Source organism: Lutra lutra, chromosome 14 (assembly GCF_902655055.1).
Source record: "Lutra lutra chromosome 14, mLutLut1.2, whole genome shotgun sequence".
Lineage (NCBI taxonomy): Eukaryota > Metazoa > Chordata > Mammalia > Carnivora > Mustelidae > Lutra > Lutra lutra.
The window spans coordinates 77,353,447-77,381,356 of NC_062291.1; the positions used below are offsets into that span (position 1 = coordinate 77,353,447).

At 52.3% G+C, this 27,910-nt stretch overlaps 1 protein-coding gene across 2 annotated transcripts in view; it reads right to left on the bottom strand.

The window, feature by feature from the left end:
• Nucleotides 1-11,485: 11,485 nt before the first annotated feature.
• RGS10 (regulator of G protein signaling 10) overlaps nt 11,486-27,910 on the bottom strand; it is a 38,883-nt gene continuing 22,458 nt past the window's right edge. For both annotated transcript variants that reach the window (XM_047703401.1, XM_047703402.1), the window contains exons 4-5: nt 26,126-26,269; nt 11,486-11,889 (exon numbers count right to left, since the gene is read on the bottom strand). In XM_047703401.1, coding sequence (XP_047559357.1) covers nt 11,743-11,889; nt 26,126-26,269 — 291 coding nt within the window. In that variant the 3' untranslated portion in view covers nt 11,486-11,742. The remainder of the gene's footprint in view (nt 11,890-26,125; nt 26,270-27,910) is intronic.

A 27,910-nucleotide genomic window follows, 5' to 3' on the forward strand; every position in this document is an offset into this window, starting at 1 on the left:
TTCCTCTTGTTCCCCCCAAATCCTGAAGGAGATCAAGATGCTGAGGTCCAGGAACTTCCTAAAATCCCTGTTTCTCTTCTACTCCCTTCCCTCACGCCCTCCCCCACTGACCTGCACCTCCCCCTGCTTCTCCCTCTCTCCCTCTTCACCTTTCTGGGTTATGTGGCTCTATCCAACCTCTTTGGGCCAGAAAGAGCCCTTCGTGTGTGTGTGTGTGTGTGTGTGTGTGTGTCCGTGTGTGTCCGTCCCCCGACTGGCAGGGATGGGATTCTCACGGGCAGCTGGTAACAGAGGAAGGCTCCTGGGTTAATATTTATTATCCCACTGAAATTGTTTCTTTGGATGGTGTCCTCCAAGCTCTCTGGAGTCCAGACTTAAGAGCTTACAGAAATGTTGAATCAAATCTTGCCTCTCGGGATATTCCTTCTGTCTTAAATCTCCTTTAAGCTCACTTCCTGCTTTCCCTCAGGATGGAGATGAAGATGTGAGTTCCTGTCTTTGTTAAAAAGCATCTTCCAGAATGTAAACCCACAGCTTCTCAGATTGCAAGAGGCTTCAAGGGTCAGTACAATCGCAAGTGATGTCTGCCATCGCCTGGCCGGTCACATCCCACCGATGCGTGCCAGGCCTCTGCCTGAGTGTCTCTGGAGGGAGGGGACACTCCTCCTGTCGCTGGAGCCCAGGATGCTTGGCTTCTTCCCAGCAAACCCTCCTGAAGTTCACCCTGGCCTTCGTTCCCTGGGGTCTGCCTCTTCCTGCCCCACGTGGCCAGGTCCCTGTAGGGGACTGGAGAAAGTCAAAAGAAACGACCCACCAGTGTCTACCCAGTGCCTAGTGTAAAAGACGTGCCCGAGATGTTTGAGCAGATAAATGTTTTTAAGGTACACGACTGAACCTTGACCGACCAGAGTTCCGATGGCTTCTTGTCGGATTCGCAGCCGCAACTGTTCCCGAGCAGGGGACGGGGAAGTCGCCGCAGTGAGGAGGGAGAAGGAGCGGGGTCCCCGGCTGCGGCTGCTGCAGAGGGCAGGTCCCGGGCACAGCCGGCCACTTACCATGGGGGCTGCGTGGCCTCGCCGGGTACACTTCACGTCCGTGGAGATGATGTAGGTGTGAGCTGGAAAGATCTGCATAAACTTGGGGGATATAAATTTAAGAAGGAATGAAGAAAGAAACCCTAGAAAGACCCCCAACACTTCCATTTAGAATTTTAAATAATTCACTCTGGGAATGTTGATAATTACATAGAAAAAGAGCCCCCAATCCCCCCCTCCCCACCCCCAGGGAGATTTGGGGGAAATTGTCTTATTTGCTATGGAATGAGAAGGAGAAAAATAGGCGGTAGGATCACTCAACAGCCCTGGAACACTGTGCCGACCCCATTAAGTTAAACCTCCCTCAACCCTAAGTGGTGCCTTGAAGACCCATTATTCGCACCCCTTTCCTCCTACCCCGTGGGCAGAACTCAAGAGCTGGGCCGGACTTCTTCATCTCTGGGTGCCACAAACCCCAGCACTTGGGGACTGTCACATGAGATGTGCTTACCCAGTGCAGGGTTCGAGAGAACAGGGGAGTGAGAGGCAGTCCCGAGGCCAGCAAACTCCCTCCCTCAGCTGGAGCAAGACCCAGGCTCTGCTGGCATTGATGCTGTTTTCCTGTCTTTCCCCATTTTCTTCTGAGAGTGAACTCCATCAGAGATGAGCTAGAAGGCTTGTCCCAGCACAAGGGTCTTTGGGTTAAATGGGGGGACAGGGGCAGGGTGCTCAGGAGTATTCATTTTAATACGCTTCTGAGACATTTCTGAAGCAAAGCAGGCTTAGGAAGCGCAGCTCTAGGTTAGAAGGCAGTGTTTCTGTCCATCTGACCATCTGTCCTTGTTCACGTGACCTTCAAACAACTGGGAATCCTTACAGAGGAAGCTACCAGAAACCACATTCGCCATTCCCAGCTGCCAACGGAGGCCCCCAGATGCCACAGCAAACCAACAGGAGTACCCCAGAACGCTCTTAATTTTCAAGGGAAAGACAGTGACAACGAACGTTGTGAATTCGCATGTTAGTTCACAATGTCAACGTTATCGTGCTACATTCCTTTCCGTGGAGTCCTATCTTCGCAAAGCTGGTTTTGGGTTGTTGCTGTGACAAAAAGTCAGTCCCACATGAAAACCACTGTGGGACAGGACATAAGGCTGGTGGCATCGATCCAATTCCAAGGTCTGAGAAGCTGTGTGGGGCCCACAGGTCCTCACATGCCATTAGTAAGTATTCTTGGTTATTTTTGAATGAAACAAACATTCTTGTAAATTTTCAGTTTGTGTTAGGTTTTCCTTTCTGTCCCCCCCCCCCCAGTCAGCTGCTAAGTTGTTAAACAAAAATACTTACGAAGTTGTTTGGACCTTTTAAATAAATGGAATAGTTACATTTTTGTTTGTTTAACTTAGGGATGCTGTGAAATTTCCTGAGACACCAGTGGCATTGTGAACTGAGAAAATTCAGGAGCCTCTGGGCTCATGGGAAAGGTCAAGAGAGACCAAGTTATCTCATCCTCGGAAGTAAAGGAAATACAAGTTAGATGACACCAGGAAGAGATAAGAAATGAAATGTAGGGCATTTTAAACTACACTTAGTCTGATTTCTTCATTCTGTAAAAACTTAAAAAGATGAGGAGGCCGGTCTGAGAGACATTGCAATATCTGCTCTTTGATTGGATCCTGGTTTCGAAAAAGGACGTTTCCAAGTGTTCTCTAGCTTGGAAACCTTGAATACGGAGTAGGTACTAGATGATATCAGGAATAATTATTCATTTTATGAAGTGTAATAAATGCTCTTTTAGGTGAACCATCTTATCTAATTTTTTAAATCATTCAGGGAAAAAATATGAACAGATAGAGGAAACATGTCAGAATGTGAACAATTAAGTGTAGACAATTTTATAATCACAATTAAACTTTTATAAATATTTTGAAATTATTCCTATAAAATGTTTTTAAATCATGGTTTAGTGGTGAGTTGAGCGAGACAATTTGTCGGCCCTGAAGAAGCAGGGATGAAGAGACATGGCCAAGTCCTGTGAAAATCTCTCCCAAATTGGCCACAAAATTATACGAAGGCAAAATGGCGCCTTGACTGCTAAAGACTTTTGCCACGTGACTGGTTTCCCTAATGGCAAAAAAGTCAGAAGAAGGTCTGAAGGAGCTCTGTGCAAGTCCTCGTTCCGCGTAGCTAGACAAGGAGTTGGAGACAGGGCAGGGACACTCTCCATCTGCTGAGACTAAAACATGGAAGGTTGGAAGGATGAGAAGCAGAGTGGGAACCCTGGCTTCCTCGACTCCCCCCTGGTCCCAGGGCTCAGGTCAGTGTTCCTGTGGGACTGACTTCTTGAAGTCCCCCTAAAAACTCTACCCCAGATGCTGCTGGTGCTTCCACATCCACTGAACCCCTACTTAAGATTTGTCTACTGAACAAATCTGAACCAGCTTTTATCTCAAGAACACCCCCACCCAATAATAATGCATCCCAGAGAACAGGGGAAGAAAGAGTAAAATTTTAGCCTCTTATCTTGGAAGCTTCAGAAATAATAATTACATCTCAGAACAAACACCAGAGGTAAAAGACGGGGATTTGGAGATATATTTAAAATCCAGCCATGGGAGAGGGAGAGAGACTTAATATCTCCGTTTTAAACCTTTAAGCCTCTGTGCACATGGCAGTTAGTTCCTGATCTCGTTGTTAATGTAACTTTAAGTAGCGGGCGGTTTATCCCACCAAGTCCTAGAGTTCTTTAAGTAATAAGCTCGCATCAAAAGATTCTTACCAAGGGTTTAAAGAAAAAAGATTAACAGTGACTTTAGAAATGAATGAAATGAAGAAAATCGTCTCCCACTGATAGCCCAGGGGGTTATCTGGAGTCTCTAGAGCCAGCAGAGGCCAAGGTGGAGGCAGGGGGAAAGGTGGGCGGAGGTCATCGTCGTCCTGCCTGAGCAGCCATGGGACTGTGGGAGCCCAGAAGGGTAGAGCAGCTGCCCTACCTTCCTGCCCAGTCCCAGTCTTGGTGACATACCTGGATGCCAAGGTGGTAACCTTGGTCAGAGGGCACAGACCTAGTATTTCCAGGGCTGCCTCACCCCTGCGTCTGTGCTCTCTGAAGCCGATTGGCACAGAAACCCCTCTATATCTGGACCTGGGGAGGAAGGACTGCAGTGCACTTGCCAGGGTAGTGGTAGGAGGTGGAGGTTGGTGCCCAGGGCCTCAGAGGGCACTCCAGGGGCAGGGACTCTGCCTGCTCCCTTCCTCCACAGCTCACCAGCTCCCCCGTGAGCCCAAGCCAGGAACTTCAGAAAGGCTGTCCAGCTGGGTCCCTCTGCCCCAGGACTCTGGGGGCGCCCTGGTCATCCTGCAAAGCACCAGGCAGCTCCTCCCTGGCATGCACACCAAGGGAAAGTCACCGAGGCTACAAGAGGCTCCCCAAAGGATACCTGGACTCCCTTCCCCATCCTCCTGATGCAAAAGGCCTCCAGAGGAGACTACTGGCTCCCTATTCACTGCGTTTCCCTTGTGGGATGCCAAACCCTGCTGTCAGTGACCCTCCCACAGACTTCCTTCCCTTGCACTTGGCCACTTGGCAGGACTAGGAACCTGGCTCCAGGTGGACAATGGAGCTATCTCCTGGCCTTGTTACTGAATCCCAGACCCACTCAGGTCTCTCCTCACTCTCCTGGCTGCCCTCAGCTGGGGCTTCTTTCTGAGGCCTCACCCTCTCCGGCTTGGAGATCCACCTGCTTTCAGCTTCTGTCACGTTAAGGACATGCAGATCCAGCTTCTTGGCCCTGGGTCTTTCCCTGCTGCCAAAAAGCAGGGGGAAGAGCCCCAGTCAAGGAGTCAGAAGTCAGCCCAGACCAGGAATCTCCCTGTGTGACCTTGGACGGACCATAAGATCACTAGTATTTATTGGATCACTAATATTTATTGACCTGCTAAGGACCAGGCACCGGCTAAGCACATTACATGAATTATCTCCTTGAATCTTACATTGGGACTGATGCTTCCCCATCAAACAGGCGCAGACACAGGCTTGGAAAGATCTATGACTCGTCCAAGATCACACAGCTAAAAAGGGATGGGCTCGGGTTAGAATTAAGACACTCAAACTCCATGACATGATCTTAACCAAAATCCTCCGGCTAACCAATCATAAAATAATAACAATAATAATAATAGAGATAATTGAGTTTCTTCCACTGCTAAGATTCTAGAGGAAGCTACAAGTTTAGTAAAAACGGACACACATTTTCCTATCTCCAGATCATGGACAGTGACCTCATCCACCTAGAAAAATTCAGAGAAATAACTCCCTCGGGGAGGGGCAGAATCAACTTGTCTGGGGGACCAGGGTCTCGCCTCTACCATCACCAGGCTCTGTGAATACAGATATTTACTGAACAGACTTCAGCACTGGATTTCTTCCCCCCTTCTTTTTAGGAGGGTTGAGGGGGGGGCAAGTGGCCCAAAAACCACATATCCACAAAGGCATCCTTCCTCGGAGACCAAGAAGCAGCAAATTCTTTTCCTGGGAACATCTCTATCAAGCAGACATCTGTTACTCTTAGGCGATCTGTATGCCATAACAGTTTAAAAAACAGTGTTTAAATGCTTAAATAAGAAGAAAACAGTTTGCCCGTGTTGCAAAACAGCATATAAACTGTACTGGAATTAGCTCAAGGGAAACATTTATCTTCCCTAGATAATCTTGAATCTGGACTTTTTGGGGGGATGGTGTATAATTATGTTTACTGGCATAGAAAGATGGTCGTGATGTATCCTAATGGAAAAAAAAAAAAAGTTGGTGACAAATACAAAACCAGTCCACTGAAAGGAGTGTTTGATTCTACCTTCCTCGCTGCGGCAAAGCCCCTTCTGCACATCCTGCAGAAGGAAAGGGAGAATAGGCCAAGAGTGGCTGGGTGGTGGCCTGCTCCCTGGGAGAACAGGGAGGAGATTCTCTTCTCTCTAATTGGAATAGCCAGAGATTGGCCTGAACTGAAATCTGGCCCCACTTGGGACAGTGACAGGTGGTGCCCTGGGTGGGGAGGAGGGGGGTGTCTGAAAGGCCTGTGTTCTAATCCCACCACTGTCAGCCATGACCTGTGGTCCAGGTTCCACATCTCTGAAGAGCATTTCCCCTGGGATACAGTGGAAGTGTCCTATCATCCAGTAGGCCTCATCCCAACCTGTGCAAGGTGCCCAGGAAATGGTGGGTCTCTCCCATCCTCCCAATTCTGCATTTTTATGACAATCATGAGAGTCGGCCATTAGCAAGGGCAACACCAAGGCGCCAGACTGTGCAGGAAATCAACCAAATGTCAAGATGCTCCTCCGTTTGGCGTTCATTTGCTCACTCAAGAAGCATTTATGGAGGGCCTGCTGCTACGCGGCTGCTCTGAGCTGGGCACTGGGCTCACGGCTGAGAACACAGTGAAACACACTGGGTCCTGGTCCTTAGGGAGAGGGCACACACCTGTAACAGGTAAACAGTCAAACAGGCTCCAAAGGGTTTGGGAATGGGCCTGTGGGTGAAGGACGGCTTAGCGGGGTCCTCAGGAAAGCCCCCTCCCAGGAACTAACATGTGGCCTGACACCAGGGGTGGAGCCAGCCATGCCAAGGTCACGAGGGCACAGCTCAGGAGAGGCCGTGGAAAGCAGCATCGGTGCCCTGCTCTCGGATCTGAAAGTAGGCTGGGGAGCCATGGAGGGGCAGAAGGTGAGGGGGGCTGGGCTCATCTCTCCTGGCCTCTGAACTTTCCTTCTTCAAACAAGGAAAGACATGGCAGGGGCTTGTACGGGGAGCAGCACGGTGAGGGTCCTGCCTTTACTGGATGCCACCAGGGAGCAGGAGTGCAGGGCAGAGGACGGACCACCAGGGAGGCTGTCCTGGGCTTCGGGGCTGGCGAGAAGGGAGGCACCTCGGCCTGTCTGGGGCTGAGCTGTGGACACGGGGAGGCACATTTGGGCTCTATTTTGGAGACAATCTAGAGGACCAACTGATGAAGCAGACATAGAAGTACAGGAAAGGGGAGGTTCTCAGGCCACAGCCAGGTGCCCCTAAACAGAGGCATTGTGGGGACTGACAAAGGTCCCCATCCCCAGATGGATGCAGCACTGTGAACGCCCCCTGCCAAACACCCAGGGAGGGCATGACCCACAAACCCCTCACTCAGAGGCCCCAAGAAGGGGGCCCCCCAGGTTCCTGCTGGATCAAATCTGGGCTCACAAAGTGTTCAGACGCCCATGAGAATCCGAGGACAGTCCACCTGCTCTACCCAGGGTCTGGGAGCCACCTGGGCAGTGATCCTGCCCCCCCTGCATGAGGCTTCTGCCCTCCTAACCCTGGTGCCCGCCCTCTCACGGCGCCCACTGCCTTAGATAGAAGCCACTAACCTTGAGAAGAAACACAAATTTAAAAACCTGGACACTAATGGTACAAGACCATTTAGCCTTAAATAAATGCAAGTTCTAGAACATCTGCAGCCAGAATGAAGGTAAATAACGAGAGACTGTGAGTCATGACTGTGCTTGCCTGGCCGTTTACAGAGCTCGTAAACAAAGCGCACTCCCAGATTCCGAGCCGGGACCTGGCAGTGGGTACCGATCCATCAGGCCTCGACGCTGTAACACAGGAAGGGGCCTCTGTCCTCGTGAGCGAAACCACAACTGGAAACTTGGCCAAACTAATTCTTCATTTCCCAGAATGCACCTGAGCCTGGAAGGAAACTCGGATGCTCCCAAGAACAGCGTAGCCCTTCTCGCCTTTTTGGAAGCAGTCATTTCACCAGGGTCCACGTAAAGCCTGACATCCTGATATTTAGGGGAAAGAGTAAAGCCACTGAGCTTGCAGACTAAAGGGAGCACAACCAGCCAGGCACGTCCCAGCGGCCCCTCTCCTGGGGACGGCGGGGGCACTGGTCACTCCTGTGTCCAGTATTCGGCTGGGATACAACAGGTGTCATTCAGCCTCTGTCCAGGCAGAGGATGGGCCTGAAAGAGAGGTGGGCCCGGGGGCCAGAATGCATGCACGGTTCCAGCCTCGGACTCTACCACTCACGGCCAGGCTCCTGTTTGACTCAGATCACAGGCTCTGGTTTTCCCTTCTCTAAAATGGGGGAAGTAGCTGTTCCCCTCCCCTCCACTTGTTTTGTTTTGTTTTATTTTAAAAGCAGGCTCCACACCCAGCATGGTGCCCAGTTCAGGGCTGGAACTCATGACGTTGAGATCAAGACCTGAGCTGAGATCAAGAGTCAGATACTTAACCAACTGAGACACCCTGGTGTCCCAAGTTCCCCTACTTTTTAAGCTTTGGTGTAAGAGGCAGTGGGAGAGAAGCACTTGGATGGGGGCTCTGCATGTAGGTGAGCTCCCCACCCCATGCCTAGGTGGGGGAGGTGCCCTTGAGAAGGCAAGGTAGTAATGGGTGCCTGTGTGGCTCAGTCGGTGAAGCAGCTGCCTTTGGCTCAGGTCATGAGCCCAGGGTTCTGGGATGGAGCCCTGTGTCGGGCTCCCTGCTTGGCAGAGAGCCTGCTTCTCCTTTTCCCTCTGCCTGCCACTATGCCTGCTTATGCTATCTCTCTGTCAAATAAATAGTCTTTTTAAAAAAGAGAGAAAAGGCAAGGTAGTGGGGACCATGCAGGGGACATGGACGATGGCTCACTCCTAGAAAGTCGTGTGCATCAGAGAGTGGATCCTGTGGTGGTATTAAGGACTGCGAGGTCACAGAGGAAAACGTCACCCAGACCATGCTCTCTGCGCAAGGGAAGGGGAGCTCAGGGCACAAACTATGCATCGGGCAGAGCATTTGTGAGTGGGCCATCATAGGCAATGGGGAGTGACAGAGCTGGCAGCCACCTGGAGGGGACACTCACGCTCTGCCTAGGCATTTGCATAGAAAGATTTGGAACAGCTGCCCTGTCACACACATCTGTGGCCTGCCAGCTGAGAGTGGGAGACCCCGCAGGCTGTTGTATTAAGCATTTTTAAAAAAATTTTTTTTCTGATGCCTTGACATGGGGGACCTTGCTGACCCTGGAGGGATATCCCTCCCAGGGCTGGCCAGTTCCTAGAGAGAGCAAACCGCTGGGGCTAACTAGCCAATCCAGAGCTCATCTCCCACCCACATCCTTTCTCGGGTCCTCCCTGGGCTCTTGCCCTCTGGGCCACCTGCCCTCATCACTTAGGCCCAGGTACTGGACAGCTAGGGACAGCCCTGGGGCCCCAGGGCCCATGGAGGCTATTCAAACTGGCCAATCCCATGCCTGCTTGCCTCACTTTCCCTCTCCTGAGGAAACCACAACAGATGCCCTATGCCCACAGCTTCCTGTCGCTCCCTCTGCCTCCTGACCAGGCCTGGTGGTGCCCCCGGCAGCCCTGCGTGGCATGGCCCTCCCCTCCTCTCAGGACCTGGAACAAACTCCCTTTGCAACAGTCATCACCTCTTGATCTCCTCACCACACCTGAGTCAGAACAAAGCCTCCATGTGATACACCTGCGAGTGCCACGAGCCCAGGACTCCTCTCGGCTTCTGTACCGCCGGGGATCTGGGCACCCAGCCTAGTCGCTGGCCCCCTATAGACACAACTGAGATCCTAATCAACACGTGGGTGGGGGGGGGGGTTCAGACAGGGTGAGGTGAAGAGCTGGGGAGAACTTTCTATCTGGCTGCCTGGATTCCCCCACTTCCAGCTTGCTCTCACCGTGGCTTCAGGAAGCTTTGCAGCTGGTGGAGAGTGGGCAGCCGGGCAGGAGCAGGCGGAGGAAGTGGCAGGACTGCACGCGGGAGGTGACACGTCCGTGGTTCGCATCCCCCGGGCACCCAGCTTTTCAGGCGGCTCCCACGTGAAAGGCTTTTCTTTGTCAACTGTCTTGGGGCTGACTCTGGCCGTTTACTTTATTCGAGCACTTATAAAGCGACCACCACCCTAAGGGGTCTCTGAGCCCAGGGGTTAAGAGGGTTCCCGGCCCCGCTGCAGTGCCTGGCACCTGCCCCGTTAAGGCTCTCCAAAGGGAGCACCGAGCTGCTTGCTCAACTCTCTCGTGACCCCAAGTTACCCTCTCTCCACAGTGGTGGGGTGGGGTGCAGCCCTGCACTTTTCTGGTTAGGAAACTGCAAATTGCAAGCTGATGATGGCATGTCCCTTGGTTGTCTGTCTCAGTGTCACTACCTCGTCCCGGGCAGAGAGCAGGCCTTTCTGGACATCCTGGGGAAGGCAGAGAACCCCCCCATAAGGGGACCAAACATTTGCAGTTTCTGGCAAATGTTCGGTCGGAGGACTTGGTTCTCAGCAGTGAATGGCTCCCTGAAGCCTGCCCCTTCCCCCAGGCCCAAGATGGACAGGAAACCTTCAACCGCAGCAAGTAGACAATTGAGGCTGGGGAATCAGGGGGACAGCAGAGCTGTCACATGAGGGGTGGGTCATCGTCACCAGCTGGCTTGCTCAGACAGATCCTGTCTCCGCCAGTTATCCCGTAATGACCAAACTCAGTTCCCTTCTCTCTCAGAGTGATCCTGGTGTGATTAATAAACTGCACAGTCACCCTCGACATCAGGGAGTTTTGCAAATGGGAAAGTTTGAGCAGGAAGGCTCACAAGTAACCGAGTGTGATCGCTGTGTTTGTACAAACAGGAGTTGAAGATTTGGCTAACGGGCTGGAGAGGTCTGGCAGCGGATGGCGGGAGCAAGCGGCACTAGGGAACCGTGCCTGACCTTGGGCTCTGCTGGGCTCTGCTCGCAAAGGGGCGAAGGGGGGGCTACCTGGGCTGGCTGGGACAGCCCGGGCCAAGCAGGGTTTCACTCACAGCCTCTCTACCCAGAAGAGACTTTCAAAAAGCACTTCTTCCCCCTTGCTGAAGTGTCAAGCCCAGAGTCAACAAGTCCAGTAAAGGGTAGGGCAGAGGAGAGGGTTCCAATGTGTTCCCAGACGGGTTATGGGAGAACAGGACACCCTCAACTCCATCATCGGCACAGGCCACGAGCCCATTCACCACTGCCTTGCGCTGCCACAGGGACCCTGACCAATTTTGCATTTATCTTTCTTCCAGTCGAGATCTTGTTTCTGTCAAGATGAACTCTTTATCTGTGTTGCATGAAATGTCACAGACTGTAGGCAACACCAAGACAAACCCACACACAAGAAATAATCCTCTGGGGGTGCGCACACACGACTCCCCAAATCTGGAGAGGCTGCTAGTGATGACTTTTCTCAGCTGTGAACTTACTCTTGACAAGTACTTAACCCAAAAGGTGCTTGACAGCCCACACCCCTGGGGGCCTCAGTTTGTCAGAGCAACTCATTCTCGAGCTGATTCGCCAAATGAATCCGTGGACATGCACAGCCCCTCCCCCAGAGGCCGGGCAAAGGCGTAAAGGGTAACAGGTGGTTCTAAGTTTCACCTGGTGGCCTTAGACGACGTTTAATCAAGCTAAGAAGTGCTCAAAGCATCCAGTGTGTAAGGACTCTTCTGCTCGTGTGTGTGTATGTGAACTAAAACGTCAAAGCTATTTGGTTTTTTATGTAAGATTAGTCATCATGCAAAACTCACTGGTCAAGCAATTAATAAAATACATGTATCCCACGGGAGGGTTTTGTACATTTCAGTCCTTACAGAAAACAAAGCAATTATAAATCCTGCACGGTCCTGAAAGGGAAGGAGTTCCTCCGCCTCTGAAAGCCGCCAGTCCTGCCAGCCCCTCGGGGCTCATGTGTTGTAAATTCTCGAAGCCCTTTTAGCAGCAGTTTGGGCGTCCGCGGCATCTTCTTCCTCTTCCTCGGTTCGCTTGTGTTTCAAAAACAAGTCAGACTTCAAGAAGCGGCTGTAGCTGTCATACTTCATGAGGTTGAAGATCTAAAGGAGAAAAGGAAAAAGGAATCTAAGGTTGAGAGGCTAATCGGACCATGAGTCATTCTCTCAAATGTGTATCAAATTCCTATCAGGTGCCAAAGAGGGCAGCTACATGAAAAACCCACAAAGCAAGTAAGTCTGGTGCCAGGCGCGGAAGATTTCCTGGGTGGTTTTGATCATTAGGAGACAGACTCTGCAGAATATAATAGCCACACCAACGAATCTACCTCTATCTTCCTTGGAAGTACAAATGCACACAGCACTGATTCACACCCTTGTATCAAGAGGTCCGTTACGAATCTCCACTCTGTTTGGTTAGATAACACAGATAGATAACAAATTGGGATGTATTTCTCCAGAAACTTGAGATGGCAGAACAGAAACCATTCCTGAAGAAGGGGTGGTGACTGGAAAGGCCACTGTCCTCTCCGATGATGCCAACCTTGTTAAGAACCCCCACGCCAGAAGTCTGGCATCCAAAATCTCAAATTAGCCTGTTATGATGCCAAGAAACAAAACGGGGCTATTTGAAGGCAGGCCGGGGAGTGAAATGACGGTGTTAGCAAGGAGAGGCTCCGGGAACAGGCCCTAATTAAAGCAAGCAGCCACTGACTGCGGCAGGCTGGCCCCGGCACGCTCACACAGCCCAGGAGCACAGCTCTGGGGAAGCGAGGACTCTCAGATACGAAGGGAGGACCCCTCACGGAGCCTAACTCTCCTGGATTATCAGGCTGCGTCCTGTCCCGCAGGTCCTCAGAGAACTGCCCCCTCTTCTTAGCCATGGTCCCTGTTCCCAGCATCCCCTCCCCTCCACTCCCACCCGATCCTTTGCCACCCTCCTCCCTTGCCCTACGAAATCGGTGGGAAAAAAGAGAAGCATTTTCGGGCTGTTGCAGAATACGGTCTCTTGAGAAATCTTCCTCCTGTTTCTCTCTCAAACCTTTCAACTGAATTTTCAGGACCTTCTGCAGAAGAAAAATCCACACCGTGCACCCCGGTGTCTTTGCTTCCTGCACTGCGATGGGTTCAACAAGTGGGAAGTTCCAGGGCTGTCTAGAATGTCGCTCACTGCCAGGCGGGGTTATCAAGTGGGTGGTAAGACCCTGACATCTTTTAAATTCGACCTCTCCCAACACACACGCAAACTATTTTGAAAACTGAATGTCGAATAGAGTTGAAGAACTCAAAACATCTGCCTGGGGGACGGGAGACCTGGAACCTTCTGCCTTTAGACCTTCCTTTTCCTGAGACGGCTTCACCCACAGGAGAAGCGCCTGAATCCCTCTGCTGCCGTCTGAGTCCACTGCTCAGGGAAAGATTTAGGACTTTGTGTTTTCCTTAAACTCTTGCACTATGGCCTGCCTGTCCCCAGGTGCCCTCCAGCCCTGCCTCGGATCTGCAGCTGTTCAGGAAGGAGACGCCCCCGTGAGTCTCCACCTTGTGCCTCTCAAGACCGTCACCTTTTATAGCAATCTTGCAATCTGAGCCTGATGGGCTGACATTTGGAGAAATCATTCACTTTAAAACAATAATAAAAAAAACAAAAACCCTCCCAGAAAACACAAAAATCAGAGCCAAGGGCAAGGCGGGGGATGAGGAATGCCATTATCGCTTGGCGGCCTCCCACGAGTGTGCCGTGCAGGTGGGACCGCCCCGAGGCACCTGCGTGATTCCGCTCTCCCGGGCACAGAGCTCCCAGGGGGCCCCCCTGACGTGCCTGCCCTGGTGGTCTGGTGCGAGGCTCAGAGTGACTCACGAACACCGCCTCGTGAGGACCCCTCCTGGCACCCAGCCCTGCACGCCCCCCTCCCACTCCAGGTCCGCAGCAGATGGGACCCAGCACTGCCAGCAGGATGCGGTTGGACCCAAGTGTCTCGTCTGAAGTCTCCGCGTGTGGGAGGACAGCATCCTGTTTGCCTGCCGTGCTCGGAGGCTCACACTTCAGAGAAGAGAAGAAAAAGGCCCCCAGGGACAGAGCAGGCAGGGGACAGAGGGGGTCGCTTCAGCTGAGAGGGGCTGCTCCAGGGCAGGCAGGACTCAGCCTCCAGGAGATCCCCAGAGGCCACAGGCTCTCGGCACTCCAGGGTGCCAGTGAACGCAAGGGGACAGGGCTGCAAACTATTTAACAGGAGCATAAGGGCCACTCCCTGCCATGGGCAGGTGTGAAATGCCCAGGAAGGCTTTTGGGCTCGGGTTCCCTCTGCCAGGAGCCTTCACCCGCCTCCTGGAGCTATGCAGTCACCAGGCAGTGACCGCGGCCATCAGACCCCTGTAGGAGAAGGAACAAGGAAAGAACCACATTTTCCGGGGCTGCAAGCTGCCTAACAGCTCATCCCTGCCCCCAGCAAAGGGTCTCCTGGGCACTGGCCTCGGAGTGCACGGAACAGGGGGCTCGAGCCCCAGGGACCCCCATGGGGCTGCTGAGTGAAAACAGCTGGAGGATAGAGAATGCTCCTAAAAATCCCTTCCCAGAAAGTGCCCAAAGGCAGTGTCTCCAGCTGTGGACCCCAGGCCACAGCCTCACTGGTCACAGAGCAAGTGGCCCTGACTGGGGTCCTGTAAATCCTCGCCCAGTGAATGAACAGAAACCATCCAATGTGCAGCAACAGAGGGCTGACAACATGAGTGGGGGGGTGGCGGAGGAGGGGCAGGTACCATCCCCGCCGAGGGCACTTTCCAGCCCAGCACCAGGCCATGCACGGAGCATCCTCTCTGTCGAACCCTCACCGACACCCTATGACACCTGCTTGCAGAGAGAAGAGACAAGGCCTCAGAGACTCGGGGCTTTGCCCCACAGGTGGCATGTCCATCTGCTGGGGCTGCCATGAGACGTAACCCAGACTGCAGGGCTCAAACCACAGAAAGTTCTTTCTCACGGTGCTGGAGGCTGGGTCTCTAAACCGAAGGAGTTGGCAGGGCGGGTGTCTTAGGAGGCTTCTCTCCCGGGCTTCACATGGCCCCAACTTAGGGTGTCTCGACTTACAATTTTTGACTTTCTACAACACACATTCAGTAGAAGGCGCACTTGGAACATTGAACTTGGATCTTCCCCCAGGCAAGCGATAGGCGGTCTGACCCCCTCTGGTGATCCGGCCCGCCACCGTGGGCGCCAACAGCTCAGGCTGACAACCATCCTACCTCCATACAGCTGCTCTGTTTCCACTTCCAGTACAGTATTCCATAAACGACGTGAGATATCCAACACTTCATCTGTGAAATAGGCTTTGCGTTGGATGACTTCACCCAGCTGTGGGCTAATGTGAGTGTTGGGAGCACGTTCAAGGGGGCTAGGCTGAGCCGTGAGGTTCGGTAGGTTAGATGCGTTTAATATCCTCTTTAACTTGCAGTATTTTCCACTTACTGTCAGGATGTAGCTCCATATTGAGCTGAGGAAGATGTACACATGGCCGTCTTCCCCCTGTGTCCTTACTCAGTCTTCCCTCTGTGTTTATGTCCTAAACACCTCTTCTTAGAAAGAGACCAGTCATACTGGATTAGGGCCCACCCCCAATGACCTCATTTTACATACATTATCTCCTAAAAGGCCTTATCTTTAAACATAGTCCTGAGGTCCTGGGGCTTGGGACTCCAACACCAGGTTTTGGAGAGGACACGGTCGGCAGAAACCCAAGAGAGATGGGTGGGATGCGGATGCTGGCCACCTTGCCCCGAGCCCATACTCGGAACTGCTAGGCTGTCCCACCGCTCACCTGGCAGACCAGGAGGCAGTCACTGAAAATGAAGTCTGCAAAAGGAGTTAGACGTGGAAAGAATGCAACATGTGAATGTTACATGTCTAAGCACTCAATTTTAAAAATGTGCTAAAATGAAAAACAATGATCCCAAACGTGTTTCTCAAGAGTGTATCTGTGTAGGGACGCCTGGGTGTTTCAGTGGGTTAAGCCTCTGCCTTGGGCTCAGGTCATGATCTCAGGGTCCTGGGATCGAGCCCTGCATTGGGCTCTCTGCTCAGCAGGGAGCCTACTTCCTCCTCTCTCTCTGCCTGCCTCTCTGCCTACTTGTGATCTCTCTCTCTCTGTCAAATAAATAAATAAAACCTTTAAAAAAAAAAAGTGTATCTGTGGGGGCACCTGTTTGGCTCAGTCAGAAGAGCGTGTGACTCTTGATCTCGCGGTCATGAGCTTGAGTCCCATGTTGAGTGAAGAGATTACTTTAAAAAAAATTTTTTTTAAATGTATTTGTATGTGTAATGGGAACAAATATCCCTAAAAGTCAGTGTAGTGGGTTGAATGGGGGGCCCGCAAAGTGTACGTCCACCGGGAACCTCAGAACGTGACCTTAGCTGGAATACGGTTAGTTGAGGATCTCGCAATGAGACCGTCTTCCAAGGAGCTGTGTCCTCCTGAGACGAGGAGAGGAGACATGGAGGGACACAGAGAGACGAGGTCCCATGAAGGCAGAAGCCATGATCAGAGCAAAGCAACCACCAGCTAAGGAATACTGGGACGCCAGCCCCCACCAGAAACCAGGAGGGAGCAGGGAAGCATTCTTCCGTAGAGCCCGCGGGAGGGGCACAGCCTTGCCAAAACCTCGATTTCAGACTTCTGGCCTCCTGAACTGAGAGAATAGATTTCTGTTGTTTTAAGCAACTCCGTTTAGAACCATTTGTTAAGACAGCCCTTGGAAACCAACAGTCGACTTCTTGATTTCCGCTCACTCCTACTTGAGCGCAGAAAATGGGATGGCCCTCGGTATTCCAGAAGGTCCCTCTCTGATGGGGAGAACTGGCCTCACGGGGCCTGAACGGAGAGTATCACCTTCCAACACACCTCAAGTTGTCCGCGGGAGAGAGAAAGCAGGAGATGGAGACAAATTGGGGCTGGGGATGGGGCTCCAGTGGGCAGACAGCATCCAAGCAGAGCGATGCGGCAGACAGACTGTCCTCCTGAGAGACAGGCAGTGGGTGGAGACAGGCTGCAGGCTCTGGTGGCCCCACATCTGTCTGCGGCCTGCCTCGACGGTAAACTACTCAGCACTGCTGCGTTGGGCTCACGCCTGCAGGCAGCTGGAGGGGAAACTCTCCGTGATCCGGGCAAAGAGAGCCCTCCTGCCCACAGGCATCGGTGGGCCAGGTCGCGCCACCCAACCAAGGTCCCTCAGTCCCCAGGTTCCAGGGTGCTACTGATTAAGCTTGGTCTTTCTGCGAGGGACAACATCCACAAGGTGCTCCAACTGGAGGTTGTTCCAAATCTGCCGTTCCGAGAAAGGACGCCTTTCCAGAAGCACCTTCGTCCGTGGAGAAGGCAGGACACTTCACCAGGCTTGAAGGCCCCTCGGTGGGGATTTCATCTCTGTCTTCAGAAGCGCGTTTCAAACCTAATCGTTGAACGCCTCTGAGACAGCAGGGACATGGAAAGACCTCCGTGCGCATCCCCCCTCCTCTCCACACCCCTCTGCCATGTTACTTCAGCTGGATGCAAGGGGGAAATAAAGCCTTTAATGCAGCAGGAAGTTCTCATGAGATTTCGTATTTGCTTCAAGAACCGGGGTCTTGAAAGAAGGCAGCAAGCGCCATGTCTAACTGCACCTTCTGGAACGTGCTCTCTGCCCACACACGCAGACCACAGACATGCTTTCCTACCCACGGGTACCAACAGAAAGCATGAAGAAAGCAAGCTCCCTCCCTCTAGCCCTCAGGGCATGGAATGACCAGAGGCCGTGGGGCAGGGCACATACAGGGATGTCCCCACCATACAAGTTCAAGACCGCCTCCCTGTCTTCTGAGTGGGGTGCCACTCAGAAGGTCTGAGGGCGGCCGGCAGAGAGCAGCTCAGCTCAGCTCTTGTCCCAACCAGCCAGGCTGTGGAAGTTTCTCTTCTGCTTCCCGGACAGGCTGCCAGAGACAGACGCCATGCCGGGTAGGATGGAAGCTCCAGAAAGAAGGTGGGCATGGACCGAGAAGGACCGCTCCCTGCTAGAGGGCGATACCCCTCACAGGCCCATGGTTCTGGTGCTGTCCCATGGAGCAGGGAGCACTTGGTCCACTTTTTCCTGGAGTCCATCACACTCAAATCCCAAGCCCAAATGATGTGCTTTCTACGTGGAGAGAAAGTATTTTCTTTTGCTTTCTGCCAAGGAAGAGACTTAAAAGTTATTCTAGCATCGCCCAACCTTCTTCCCCTAAATACCTTTCTAAAGGTATAAAAAAAAAAATCTCAAAGTATTTCAAAGGCTGTCTTTCCTGCCCTCCTGAGGAAAACAGCTGTGGGAGATGCAGGGAGCCAACTTTTCTTCCATTTGAATGAAAACCCACAACCTGCCCTTTCGGGCTTTGCTCACTGGAAAATGCCAATTTCGGGACTGGATTTAATCCAGGGGCAGGTGTCAGCTGGCACCCAGGAGACAGAGGCGCCCAGAATCCCCAGGCCCAGCCATCACTGTGGACTCGGAGATCCAGGGCATGGGGGAGGGTGTGGACCCCGACCTGCCCCCGGAAGCATGGCAGCTCCTCACCCACCGGCCCACCCTTCGTCTTGATGTCTAAAAAGGAAGTGTTTCTCTCTTCTTGGGTTCTGGGGAAATTCAAAGTAAAGACACTGCCAACAAGGGGCCGGACGCATGGTTCCTTTCTCTGTCAAGGATGTGGCTGGGAGCACTGACATCTCACTAAAGTCTTTTCTACTTTTTTTTTTTTTTCTTTTAAGCATCAGAGGTTGAGAACTTCCTCTCCCGTGGAGAAGGCTGCCTCCCTCCTGCTTTCCCCAGACTAGACTTAGCACCAAGCCTGGGCGAGAGGGTCCTGGCAGCACTCGAAACCTGCTTTAGGTATAGGCACTGGCTCCCTCGGGAACATTCTCTTTCATGGTCCCAGAAAACAATGATTTCAAGGTGCCACGTGCAATGAACTTGACCCTCCCGTCGCCTCCAGTCTCCTCGCTGGCCCAGGGGGAACCGACCTGGCTATTCTGTGGAATTCAAACCAGAGGCTTCAGGACGAGAAAGGTGTGTAAAATGGTGTGGAGACACTTCCAGGAGCAAAGTTGTGTTTTAAATCTTTTGACATGGCACAATCTCAATCACTGAGCAGATTTCAAGGCATGTCATTCTTACCCCTTCAGGGAAGGGTCTGGAAGGATACGAAACACATGGGCATTACTGCTAGGAGGGAGAGGGAAGGCACAGCCTAAGGGGTTTTAACGCTTTAGTTCAGACCCTCCTGGGTTATGTGAATTTTCTTTTCTTCTCAACAGCAAACATGTAGTTATTTATCTACTAAAAATCTTTTCAGGGGCGCCCAGGAGGCTCGGTTGGTTAAGTGTCTGACTCCTGGTTTCAGCTCAGGTCATGATCTCAGGATCGTAAGATGGAGCCCCATGTCGGGCTCTGCGCTCAACCCGGAGTCTGCTTGAGATTCTCTCCCTCTGGTGCCCCCAGCCCCACTTGTGGTCTTTCTAAATTAATTAATTAATTAAAATCTTTTTTAAAATTAATTTTTGAAATTAACCTGCTCAGGGGCGCCTGGGTGGCTCAGCCATTAAGCGTCTGCCTTTGGCTCAGGTCATGATCCCAGGGTCCTAGAATAGAGCCCCGCATCGGGCTCCTGGCTCAGGAGGGAGTCTGATTCTCCCTCTCCCACTCCCCTGCTTGTGTTCCCTCTCTCGCTGTGTCTCTGTCAAATAAATAAGTAAAATCTTTAAAAATTAAATTAAATGAACCTGTTCAGAATCTTAGGTGACACAGTAACGGGTTGTGCTCATGGCTCTTGCTGGCCAAATGGGCCCCTGGGCCGGCCTTCCTCCCTGGAGCTCCCAGCCACGTGTCGAGCCCGCCGAGCCGACAAGGCCAGCAGGGATGCACACTGTCATGTCTCGTACAAAGGAAAGCATGTTAGGCTGCTGTGACCAATTTGATCCCTTCGTGTTGTAGCTGACTTGGTGCCTGAGGGACTAACAGGAATGTTCTAGAATAAGCTAGGCCAGCGGGACAGAAAAGCCCGGCGGGGCCGGGGAGAGGGATGTGGGAAAGGAGAAGAAGGCAAGAGCCCTGGCAGGTCTTTCAGGGCCAAAGACGGGGCTGCTGTGAGGCGCGCGTGAAAGGAAGGTGGCGGCCCAGGCCGGGAGGAGGATGGCAGGGCCAGGCGGCAGGGCGGGGGTCAGGAGGACGGCCTGGCTGCGCAGGAAGCCCCACGCCCACATGGGTTCCCCTCTCCCAGCGTGGAGACCTCGGGCTAGTCGGGTCACTTGCCCCTGGGGTGAAATTTCTCACTTGAGAGCGAAGGCTCCGGGTCCGGCTCCGGCTGCTTTCAGGTGTGGATCTGAGGCTCGGCGAGGGTGAGGCACAGCCACTCGGCCACGGCTCTGGAAGTCCCATCAAGCCGGGGTTTCTCAACCTCCGCACCGTGGCCATTTGGGGCTGGATAATTCTGGGTAGTGCAGGGCTGTCCCATGTGTCCCATTTAGCAGCATCCTGGCTTCCACCCAAAGAGCCCGGTGGTACCCTCCGCCCACCCCCGTTGTGACAGCCAGAAAGCTCTCTCCAGACACTGCCCAGGATCCCCTGCAGGGGGGGAGGCAGGGGGGAGCCAAGTCGTCCCCAGTTAAGAACTACTACACGAAGTTAAAGTTTATCTTCATGTGACATTCTAAAGTACACGCACAGCCCCACCCACTGAGGGTCCTGAGTAAACACACCGCGGATAATGAATGCATTTCGCCTCCCAAGTGTCTTATCATAACCTCCGTTTCACAAAACAGGAAGCTGACGCCCAGAGAGGGACTGCATCTTACCCAAAGTCTCCCAGCTACCAAATTCTAAAGTCAAAGGAAAGGGGGAAATGTTGGGTCTAAGGAAAAAAGGATGTGGCTGGCAGGGAGCGACTTTGTAACATCAGGGCACTGACTTTGTAGATGGCGTCACGGTGCAGGTCTGAGGGATAGCAGAGCTGGCCGAAAGCCCCATGGTACAGAGGTCACACTAAGAAAAGGGGCTCACTAAGAAAAGGGAAGGCCGGACTGGAACGAGAGCCCCCATGTCCCCCTCCCAGCTAACCTAACATGCAGAGAAAATGATGGGAAGTCTGAGCTCAGCATCCAGGAAGTGATGGGCAGTACGGGAGGGGAAGAAGGCAGGTGTCAGGCCATCTGGGTACGAATGATGAGCCATGGTCAGGAGGCTGCAGGGTCACAGCTCGAAGAGAGATGGCTCTGCACCGAGTCATCACCATCCTCTTGCACAGCTCGAGGCCCAAACCTTATTAGCCCGACTGGCACATTCTATAAATAGTTACCAATCAAAATCCTTGGAAGTAAACTGCTTACCACAGCTTCAAGGCCTAACCCCAGCCAGTCCCTCCTGACTTAGTTTCTACCATCTTCCTCACTGACTATATAGTCCAGCCATACTGACCTCCTCTAGTAGATCCCCACCCCAGGACCTTTGCACTTCCTGTTGCCTCTCCCTGGAAGGTCTTACCTGGCTTCCCCTTGCCACTCAAGTCTCAGTCACCTCCTCAGGGAGCCCTCCTTGACCACAGGATCCATAGTAGGCCCCTCCCAGTCACTCTTAGCCAACCACCTGCTGTATTTACTTCATAGCATTTATCTTTTTCTGTCTTTGTGGTTGAATGGCAGCTGATTTCCTCTCTGCACACACAGCTCCTAGCATGGTCCCTGGTACATAGTAGGCTCTCCATCAAGATGGTAACATAAGGGAATGAATGAAAGAACAAATACCAGCAAACCAACCAGAACGGAAATAGACCTGCCAGCAGAGGGTTTTTAAAAGGGGGGGGGAAGAAAAGACACTGCAGGAAATTGCAGTTCATTAAAAAAAACAATTCTTTGTAAGGTCGCCTCCTCCTTCCTGCTTCCCACAACTTAAATTTGTCCTTTGATTCTAGGCTAAGGTTCCAAGGAAACAGCCACAGTCCAACACTAACCCCCACCCCCATGCCTGCCGCCTGCTCCTGGCCTTCCCAGCATTGTGTTGAGCACACAATGTTTGCATGAACTGAGCTAAATCAGAGAATGATCTCTCTACTTCCATAAATTTTCAAAGGGATGGAGTTTTAAGCCCCCAAACTTCTCTTAAGATGTCAAAATGTTGGGGCACCTGGTTGGATCAGTGGGTTAAAGCCTCTGCCTTCGGCTCAGGTCATGATCCCGGGGTCCTGGGATCAAGCCCTGTATCGGGCTCTCTACTCAGTGGGGAGCCTGCTTCCTCCTCTCGCTCTGCCTGCTTCTCTGCCTGCTTGTGATCTCTGTCTAATAAATAAAATCTTTAAAAAAGTCAAAATGTTGGGGTGCCTGGGTGGCTCAGTCATTGGGTGTCTGCTTTGGCTCGGGTCATGATCCCAGGGTCCTGGGATCGAGCCCCACATCGGGCTCCCTGCTCAGTGGGAAGCCTGCTTCTCCCTTTCTCACTTCCCTTACTTGTGTTCCCTCTCTCACTGTGTCTCTCTGTCAAATAAATAAATAAATAAATAATCTTAATTTAAAAAAAAAAAAGATGTCAAAATGTCCAACACATCCTTCACAGAACACGCCGACCACAATTTAGGCCTGATGCTTTGGGGGATCAGGATCACGAATGGTGTCACCGTCCCACGGCACAGGGATGCCCTCGGTGTGGTGCGTGGGGCTCGGGGCCCCCTCGGTGGCTCCAGATATCGCTGCGGTTTCATGTTTGGTTTCACTTTTCTGCCTCCGCTCTGCCTGTCACTTGTCACTTCTTGCTGCCCATCCCTGCACGGCCTCCACCAGCATTTCCAACCCGCCGTGACCGGAGACGCGGAGCCTACTGGAACCGCGTGTACAGCAAGAATAAACAGGACTTGGATGAAGACCCAAGACCCACGGACAAGGGGTCTTCTAATTTACCGCACATGGAGGATCTTCCCACCCTTCTAGGCTCTGACTGTGACCTAATGTCCTGCCCCCCCACCCCCACCCCAGGAGGGCTGAGGCTCCCTGACATCTCCCTGCCGGACGGACGGAGCGGAAGCAGGAGGCTGGACAAAGCCAGAGCCACCGAGTGGGGCGGAGCTTGAGTTAGGTGAATTCTCCTGGTTCTACGTAGGTTCCTCCTGGCTTCAAACTCCTGCACTTAGAAAAACAGCGTCCTCCAGGGGGGTCTTTTGGGAGCAGAGAGCCACAAGCCGTGCTGAGCACACATTTTGATGGTCACCAGCAAGGCTTTTGAGGGGCAGAGTTTTCCCGAAGTGGAACAGAATGCAGAAGCCCTCCCCAGGGGCTCCCTGTGGCATCAGCTCAGATTCCAAATACCTTGTTTTCACCCTGTTGTGCCTTTGGAAGATGGTGCCTCTTTCTCCCTCTCAAATAAGTGAATTTTTAGCAACAGGAGACACAAGTGCTTTCTTCACATTAAGCACTTTGAACTGCACTGTGGCACATGCGTACTTACAGGAAAGAGAAGGATGGAAAATCTAGAAGTCAAACATTATCTATGGGTTTTTTTTTCCAGGTATAGAATTATGAACTTTTTCATCTTTATATTTTGATTTTCCAAGCTTCTTTTGTTAAGCATGTATGACTTTTTATAGTTAAATAAGGGTAATTTAAAAAATATTTTTCTTTGGGGGCACCTGGGTGATTCAGCCAGTTGAGCATTTGCCTTCGGCTCAGGTCACGATCTCGGGGTCCTGGGATCGAGACCCGCATTGGGCTCTCTGCTCAGCAGGGATCTTCTTCTCCCTCCCCTCTGCATCTGCCCCTGCTTATGCTCTGTCTGTCTCCCTCTCTCTCTCGAATGAATAAAATCTTTTAAAAATATTTTTTTGTCATTTAAAAAAAAATCAGCCTCTGGGGCGCCTGGGTGGCTCAGTGGTTAAAGGCTCTGCCTTCGGCTCAGGTCATGATCTCAGGGTCCTGGGATCGAGTCCCGCATCGGGCTCTCTGCTCGGCAGGGAGCCTGCATCCTCCTGTCTCTCTCTGCCTGCCTCTCTGCCTACTTGTGATCTATCAAATAAATTAAAAAAAAAAATCTTTAAAAAAAAAAAAATCAGCCTCTGTCCCTTGTGTTTCCTCCTTTCCGTCCCAGCAAAAACTCCAGCATCTGCAGCAAGTGGAGTGTGGCTGGTCACAGGGGTCCAGCTCCACCTTGAGACGTGCTTCAGGCCTAACTGCAGGACATCTGGGTCCTTGGGAGCCCAAGGTCCCAGTGAGTGGAGTGACGTCAACCTACCGCATCCCTCCCTACTACCTTGGCTTCTGTGGCCCTGGAAGATGGGATGGCTGGTATTCTCCTGGCCTTCGCAGTCCCTCTGCTCAAGCTGCTTTGAAGAGCCATGAGGGGCCCCCATGTATCCAGGCTGTGGGCGTGGCAGAGAGTGTGTGGTCTTTGAAGGCAGGTGGACGAGAACACATCTGACCTCCAGCACCTCCTGCTACCTGTGTCACTCTGTACTAACAAACCACTGAGTCTCCTTGAACGTTGCTTTATGCCTCACCAAAATGGGAGTAACAATAATGCACGCAGAAGATTAATGAGATGGGACAAGCCAAGTAGACATGAGACGCTGAAGGAACCCCTGAACAGTAAACACTGCTCTTAGTGAAAATATCCAGGACACAGGGGGTTCAGTCCAGGTTCTCAACCCTGCCTGTACTTTCAAGTTCCCTGGGAAGCTTTAAAAGACTCTGAGGTCCATCAGGCGCCTCGGTGGCTCAGTCGGTTGGGCATCTGACTCATTGGTTCGGCTCAGGTCATGACCTCATGGGTCATGAGATCGAGCCCTGCGTGGGGCTCCACACTTGGCAGGGAATCTGCTTCTCCTTCTCCCTCTGCCTTCCCCCCCCCCCCCCTCCGCAGCTCGATCTCTCTCTCTCTCTCTCTCTCAAATAAATGAATAAATCTTTAGAAGAAAAAAAAAAGATTCAGCGGTCCAGGTGGGGGCAGAGATCCTCGTGCGCTATGGACAAAAGAAGTGGCTTTTCACCATACATTCTACTTCCTTTCCAGCCACAAATCCATGTCCATGGCGTCCTTCCCATTGGCTCAAAACCACCGCCTCCAGGAAGCCCTCACCAAGTCACCCACACCCACTGGAATTCCTTCAACACCTAAACTTGGTTCAGGATTCAATTCACACGGAGTTTGCACTGTGTGCCTCATTGCCACCATGTCAACTTGAAAACATTCTCAAACCACTTTTCACCTTTGTATTTGCTACCAATATACTTGTTTCCTAACCTGACGCTGAGCAAAGATGGATGTTGTGGATGCTGGCACAGGCTCTGGGCTCTCTACTCCAGACAATCCAAAAAAGGCCAACCGAGGCACTGTACCAGTTCCCAGAGTGTGGTGCCAGGACCTGAAACAGCAATGTCACCTGGGAACTTGTTAGGAAGGCAAAGTCTCAGGCCACCTGGGAACCATCGCACTGCCAGTTTAACTCTGGGGGTGAGGCCCAGCGTCTGTCTGATCAAGCCCTCCAGGTGGGTCTGGCCTTGCTCATCGTGGAGGGCTGCTGAATGAAGCTAAATCTAATTTCCACCTGGGAGTCAAGGAAGGCCTTTGTTCCCTCGCCCCAGAAGGCGCCAGCAGAAGTTCGATATTGGTCCGTGTTCCCTCGTCAACAAGTGTATAGGTAACATTTCGTAAGCACACTCTGAAGAGTCACATCTGCAAACTCATGTCTAAAATCTCTGGAGTGCAGTTTCGTCCCTTTTCCTATTACCACTGGCATAGCTCATAAAAAAGCTTGCCAGAAAACTAATGTACCCCTTAGAGGTCCATTTCTTAAACTCAATTTGTCCTGCTTTAAGTGGAATAGAGTGCCCAACATTAACCTTTTCCTTAAAACTCAGGAGCCTCACTGTGAACTCACTCACAGCCTAGGGCCCCCAGAAGTGGGTGGCCGTGCTTAGATATTGGCACAAAAACAGCCCCAGGGTGTCTACCACTGTGAGTCCTTGTGCTTACTTTCTAGATTTTTCTCTCTGTTCCTACCTTCAGCAGCTACATGTTGCTTCCTCAGTGTGGGTCCCTCGAATAGCTCCAGCCTCCCTTCTAATCTGGGTTGAGAAGAAAGATAACCCTGCTGGTTCAAACTGTGTGTAGACCAAAAGTAAGCAGGCCTGAGGGAGCCTCCTACGGGTCAAATCCCAAGCCTGGCATTCCAGTCCCCTCTCGTTCACCAACCACGGCCCTTCAGTGCGCCTCAACTTGCCCAGCCGGAGAGATAGCTTCTGGGGAACCTAACATTCTTCCAGCCTGGGAATAAGTGTCACATCCGGGGACAGGGAGGCAGTCAGATTACCTGGTCCTGGAGTTTCTGGAACATCAATGGGTGTGGTTCTTCTAGTATCTTCTCATTGAGCCGGGATTGCCCCTCGACATTGACTTGTGATGAGGCCTTACTGGACAGAAAGGTCATGTAGATCTCTTTTGCCTTTTCCTGCATCTGGAGGAGACACGGGGAGCCTGTTATCTGGGAGCCCATCCCTTCCCGCCTGAGCCCAGTTCTCTACACCAGCCAGACCCAGAAGCTGCAGGAAAAGCAGCCCCATAGCCCTTTGGGGCTCTGGCTGCCATCCCGGGGCTAAGCGCTGTGTGGGAGGGCTCGTGTTGGGCCCAGCCCCTGCCCCCATCCCTGCCACACATCTGAAGCCACTTGTCCTGTCAGGAAACTTCGACACTATCCATTCAGAAATGAAGACAGAAAGCATCCCAGCCCAGAGTGGATGGTAGTCTGCGCCATTCAGGACCATCCTAGGAGGTCCCCAAATGAAGGAGAAAGAAGCCCGGCCCTAAAGGCCCCACACTGCTTGCTCTATTCCCATGAAATATCCAGAAGAGGCGGATCCACAGAGACGGAAAGCTGAGGGGTAGCCCCGGGTTGGGGGAGGGGCAAGGAGGAGTGACTACAAACGGGTAAGGGGTTTCTCTGCAGGGCAGTAAAAGATTTCTGGAACTGGATTGTGTGAAGGTACCTTATGCCGCTGAACTGTGTACTTTAAAATGATTTAAAACCGTAAAGCTGAGAGCCCTAAAAAAATGGTTAAGTGGTAAGATTTGTGCTATGTGCAATTTAAAAAAGTCAAGTTTGGGGCGCCTGGGTGGCGTGGTCAGTTAAGGGTCCAACTCCCGATTTCAGCTCAGGTCATGATCTCGGGCTCAGGAGGTGGAGACCCATGTTGGGCTCTACCTTGGGTGTGGAGTCTTAAGATTCTCTCTCCCTCTGCCCCTCCCCCCTCTAAAAAAGTGAAATTAAAATTAAACATAGAAATAAACATTAAAAAAATCAAGTTAAACCATGCACAGTATGCCAACCAGTCTTCAAGAACCTACTATGCCCTTTACAGCCATGACCCCATTTCCCTGATCCCCTGAGCATCCAGCAAAGGGCCATTTCCTGGTGACACCACTTCCCTGATGAGGACACACACAAAGGAAAGGTGATGTGGCTTATTCCAGTCTTGACTACCCACCCCCACCCCGTCCCTGTTCCACGCCCATGAGATACATCACCCCCTCCAGGGGTCCAGTCGGTCCACATTCCAGGACAGGGAATGTTTTGGTGCCGGGATATGAGTCTAAGCAAAGGGGAGAAGGCTTGCTGCTGCCCTGAGTCCCGAGTGCAGTCCTGCTGGAAAGCATCAGTCCTAAGTGGAGACAGGCCCTTAAAATGCTTCTAAGCACAGTTGGGAAAGATACGCCCACGTGCACTCAGGTTGCTGCAAACCCTGGAGCAGAAACACTTCGCGTCCGTGCTCGGTCTCAAAAACAGCACGTCTGCTTGCAGCAGCTGCGGAAGGCCGCCTGGTCCTCCAGGGCACCCCCAGAGGGTTCTGTTTTCTCCTAGAGAAAGGAGGCACCTCACTGGCGACAAAGATGGGGGTCGGTTCTCTGAACATCACAGACTTACCCAGTACCTCGCCCCACACCAAGTCAGGAGACCAATGCTTCTGACCTGCAGCCACAGAGCCATGACCAGTTGGGGGCGGGGGCAGGGAGGCTTCCTGAGGCCCAGAAAAGTGCCCTTGTCTTCAGAGAGCCCACCTGGGACCCCTCACAGGCTGCCGAGCTCGGCTCAGGGAAGCCC